At 43.7% G+C, this 4,169-nt stretch overlaps 1 protein-coding gene across 1 annotated transcript; it reads right to left on the bottom strand.

Annotated features, from left to right (window-relative positions):
* Window positions 1-617: 617 nt before the first annotated feature.
* On the bottom strand, window positions 618-2,911 carry LOC125544055 (putative carbamate hydrolase RutD). The gene is made up of 4 exons (XM_048707935.1): window positions 2,191-2,911; window positions 2,034-2,117; window positions 1,006-1,073; window positions 618-920 (listed from the first exon to the last, which is right to left on the bottom strand). The coding sequence occupies exons 1-4, from the start codon at window positions 2,842-2,844 to the stop codon at window positions 791-793; spliced, it is 936 nt and encodes a 311-aa protein (XP_048563892.1). The 5' UTR covers window positions 2,845-2,911; the 3' UTR covers window positions 618-790.
* Between the last annotated feature and the right edge of the window lie 1,258 nt (window positions 2,912-4,169).

Here is a 4,169-nt window from a genome sequence, read left to right as displayed (position 1 = left end):
CCGTAAAAAGAGGGACAAGTAAGAAGAAACAATCTCTAGGGCTAGACACAAAGAGCCGGTTTACCGGCGACTCTCTCGTGATCATAAAGAGACCTAGCCTCAAACAGCATGTAGGGCTATTACCGGATGATGTTTCCCGGGGTCCGAAGCTGTCTAAATACTTGTCTTGTGTTGCGTCTCTCGATCCCGCTCAACCCCTCTCAAGCTACCACATAGATGCGTTGGTCTCACGACTAAGTCCTTACACTAGGACATCTGACGTGACAATTCCACGACAGCCTACGTACGACGTACAAAGAAACAGATAGCCGGATGAAACCACAAATGTAACCTTCCTTTATTAGTAGGTACTAGCAAAAAGGCCCGTGTGTTGCAACGGGAGAAAAAAATCCTCTCATATCTCTAGCTGTATCAGTTGGATAAACTGTGTGTGGCCGGTTGGCAGGTTATGAGATCGAACCCTCCCATTGGCAATTTTATTTTTTGCCAGCTCTCCGGACTTGGGCCACAGTGTGCCGTCAGATGGGCTCCCTCTGTTGGGCCAAAACGGGTGTCAAGTAACGAAACCAAATAACATACGTGAAATTAATTAAAGCGGTACCAAACGAAGCGGGACGAAACCAAAAATATTACCTCCCTTTAATAGTAGGTATAGATACATGAGTATAGACTGGGGTATACATACAAATATTTATCATGTCAGGACATCTGGTAAATGCACCCTATGATGATCAATGAGTTTGACATATCTTTTAGGTGCGATCATGATGATCCATGACGCACTCAAGAGTCAAGAGGAGCGTGTGTTGCCATGAGCCAGGAACTCTATGAGGTTGCGGTTGAAGACACATGGCCTCTCCAGTTGTACAAGATGCCCTGCTTTGCTTATGCGTCGCAGGTTCGCCTTCTCGCCTAGCTTGCTGCACCCATAATTTAAGAACAATAGTACATGTACTGTCTGACGAATTTGTTGAAGGAACATGTGGATAATAGTTGTTTTCTTACTGTTTCAGACACTCAGCATCCTCTATGGGCCACATGTTGTCATTTTCACCCCACAACAGGAGTATGCTCTGCACCCATCAAAGAAAAAATTAATGGAATGTTAATCACAAGGAACTTGAGGACAAAGAACGCACTTTCTCAAATTTCATTGGTGTGCAGCAAGCTGTAACTTTTTTACGACAAATAATTCAAAAATGGTTATTTTCTAACATGTGACGTGGGCTGTAGATATAAAAAAGAAGAAATATTTCATCCGCAGAGCTTCTACTGAGATGTTCTAGTGCTACAGAGCTTTGTGGTTCTGCTGTAATTTCCAACGCTAGGGAACACGGTCCAAATTGCCACATAATGTAATGTATATATCTTATCATAAAATTTGAAATCCGAAACCAATCACACAATTATGTAAAATGAGAAAGCTTGCAGCAAATATTTGCTCAGGGAGATAAAGAATGAACCTACTGTGGGATCCAAAAAATTGTTTCTTTAATGACGGATTCGCCTATTTCTCCCTAGCTAGATAGATGCATGTCACCATAATCTAGAAGTTGTGCAGCTTTAGCTGTAGAAAATTGCAACATCCTCGTGAATTTGCACATAAATTTCTAAACTATGCAACCGCATAATGAAAGAGGAAGTTACATAAAGAATCAATATGCTGAGACATAGACAGTCCTCATGGCGGTGCTTCAAAACAAAAATTCTATTGTAGTAATTTTCAACAACTGTCCATATACCAGACTTCAGGATTCATCCACGTGTAAAAGGATGAGAAAAATGTTGATCTAACGATAGTCAGTCGTTAAGTGCGTGAGAATCAATATGTATAATCTAAACTATCACGGTGATCCTTTTTGACTTCTCGGTTCTCATCGTGATTTGCACGGTAGTCGGAGAATTAACATTGGATCAGATGGTTAGCATCATCGATTCAGATATAAGAATATCTTTGCCCAATCATGCATAGACGAATTCTTTATTGTAAAGTGTAAACTGGTTGGAGTCTGTCAGCAGAGGCGTTTAGGAACCTGATGAAATACTGGTTGGAGTGTGTCCCCGACGACTATATCTTCTATCATCTCAGCTCTCTCCTTTCGGTTGACATACATCACCTGAACAACAAAGCACGTAATGAATGGTTCATCTTACTTTTAACAAGACGAACAAGAGAGGAGAAGTACGTACCTTAAGAAAGTCCTTGAGAAGCCGATCCGGAAACCACAGTTTCATGTGCATGGCGTTGGAGAACAGCAACCTGAGCTGGCCAGCCGACTCCGGCACCAAGAGCTCCGTCAGCGATTGGGCCCAGCCGAGCCTCCTCAGCAAGTCATCCCTCATGGCGCTAGTGTACTTGACGGTGCTGCCGGAGGCGACGACGGAGCGGACCAGGTCCGGATGCACGGCCGCCAGCTCGAATGCTACGAACCCGCCGTAGCTCCAGCCCACCACGTCGGCCGTACCGACTCCAAGCTTCCGTAGAGCCGCCGCAAGGCACCGTGCCTGGAAGGCCACGGAGCGGTCTGGCAACGGCGATGTGGAGCCGCCGAAGTGCACCAGGTCGGGGACGTACACGTCGTAGCCACGATTGGCGAGGGCGCTCACCTGGAGCACCCACGTCATAATGCCGTCGCCGGCGAAGCCGTGCACGAGCACCACGGCCTGGTGCTTCTTCCGCTGCTTCTGCTTCCTGTCCGGTGCATCGTCATTATCGGGCATGGGCAGCCAGAAGTTTATGACAGTGCCTGCGTCATCGACGGCAACGGCGTGCTGCCGGAGGCCGGCGTTTGTCGCCAGACGGGCTACCAAGTGTTTTCTAAGCACTTGTATCCAGTTCACCATCCTATGTATGCACGTACATGGTTGCTGGTTATTTATTGCTTATAATGGCTGTTGGCAATTTTTTCGGGGTTTAGCTAACCACATTTGCAATGTACCATGGCGGTTAGCACTTTTTATTTATAGGCAGCGCGAGCAAATGTTAACGCCCACACATGTGGCACAAAGCAACATGACCCAAACGCCTCTAGCGGAAATCTTTTTGGTTTTCGGTCTAAAAATACTTTATCTCCTAATTAAAAATCCAGTAATCCGTTTTCACCATTAAATCAATCTCGGCGAGATCTCAAAACTAGATCCCATGTGGATATGTTTCAATGAAATTTTTTTTGACCAAAAGTTGCCATAAAGTTTACACTGTAGTTGCCATAGTGTTACATTAAAGTTGTCATGTGGTAATTTTAGTTTATATAGCATGGCAATTTTAGTATTTTGACAATGGTAATTCCAGTATTTTGACCATAAAAATTATTTTTTGTATGAACCATGGCAATTTTAAGTGCATGTATCATGGAAATTTTAGTTTATGGTTCATGGTAAGTCTAGTTTCTTAATTTCCCGTTTTATAATATGTTAAAATTTACTTTTAAATGTAGAAGAAAATAGCCGAAACATATCATGGCAACTTCAGTATAAACACCATGGCAATTCATGTGCAATAGACATGGCAAGTTTGAAAAGTCGTCGAAACATATTGATATGAGATCTAGTTTTGAAGATCTCGTCGCGATGGATTTAATGATAAAAACGGATCTTCAATCGCATTTTTCATTAAAGAGATAAAACTGTTTAAAAACTGGAAATCCAAAAAAATCCTCACATGCATGCAAGCGATGATGTAGTCTAGTCTGTGTGTTATAGGGCATGTGTCATTCCCACCACACGTGTGGGCGTTAATCAGCGTCTCTTGTCGTCGATTCCTACCAAACATTGTCATTTGAGATTCTCAAAAGAAAAACGTCATCATTGGTACAGCTCGTGAACTTCTTTTCTTCCAGAAAACACTGTTGAGAAAAAATTCTATAGACAAGTAAAATACACGAAATTCTGAGAGCATTTTTATATTAGTGAAGAGATTAGGCCAGAAAATGGTGTTGGGGCTAACGCTCTGGCGAGAACGCAGGACGAACCCTAGCCTATTTGTCTCTCGCAACGGACTGAGGTAGAAGACTGCACGCTTGTTTTTTTGCAGCAACAAACACCAAGCCGCAGGAACAGCGATTTCTTTCCTGAGCTCATTCTCAGCTCGGCAACACACCGGCACCTACAACCAGTACAAACGGGTTTTTATACCCAGGATGGTGCGCGCACACACGACCCGGCGGCCA

Source organism: Triticum urartu, chromosome 1 (genome assembly GCF_003073215.2).
Source record: "Triticum urartu cultivar G1812 chromosome 1, Tu2.1, whole genome shotgun sequence".
Classification (NCBI taxonomy): Eukaryota; Viridiplantae; Streptophyta; class Magnoliopsida; order Poales; family Poaceae; genus Triticum; species Triticum urartu.
The sequence above is the reverse complement of the archived record's forward strand: the minus strand, read 5'-3'. Positions and strand labels throughout refer to the sequence as shown.

Bases quoted from the DNA above. Each gene is read 5' to 3' on its own strand.
- LOC125544055 (XM_048707935.1), bottom strand. From the start codon at position 2,844: ATGGTGAACTGGATACAAGTGCTTAGAAAACACTTGGTAGCCCGTCTG. The intron at 2,118-2,190 runs GTACGTACTTCT...TTTGTTGTTCAG, and splicing joins TTCTCAAGGACTTTCTTAAG to GTGATGTATGTCAACCGAAA. The intron at 921-1,005 runs GTAAGAAAACAA...TTATGGGTGCAG, and splicing joins GATGCTGAGTGTCTGAAACA to CAAGCTAGGCGAGAAGGCGA.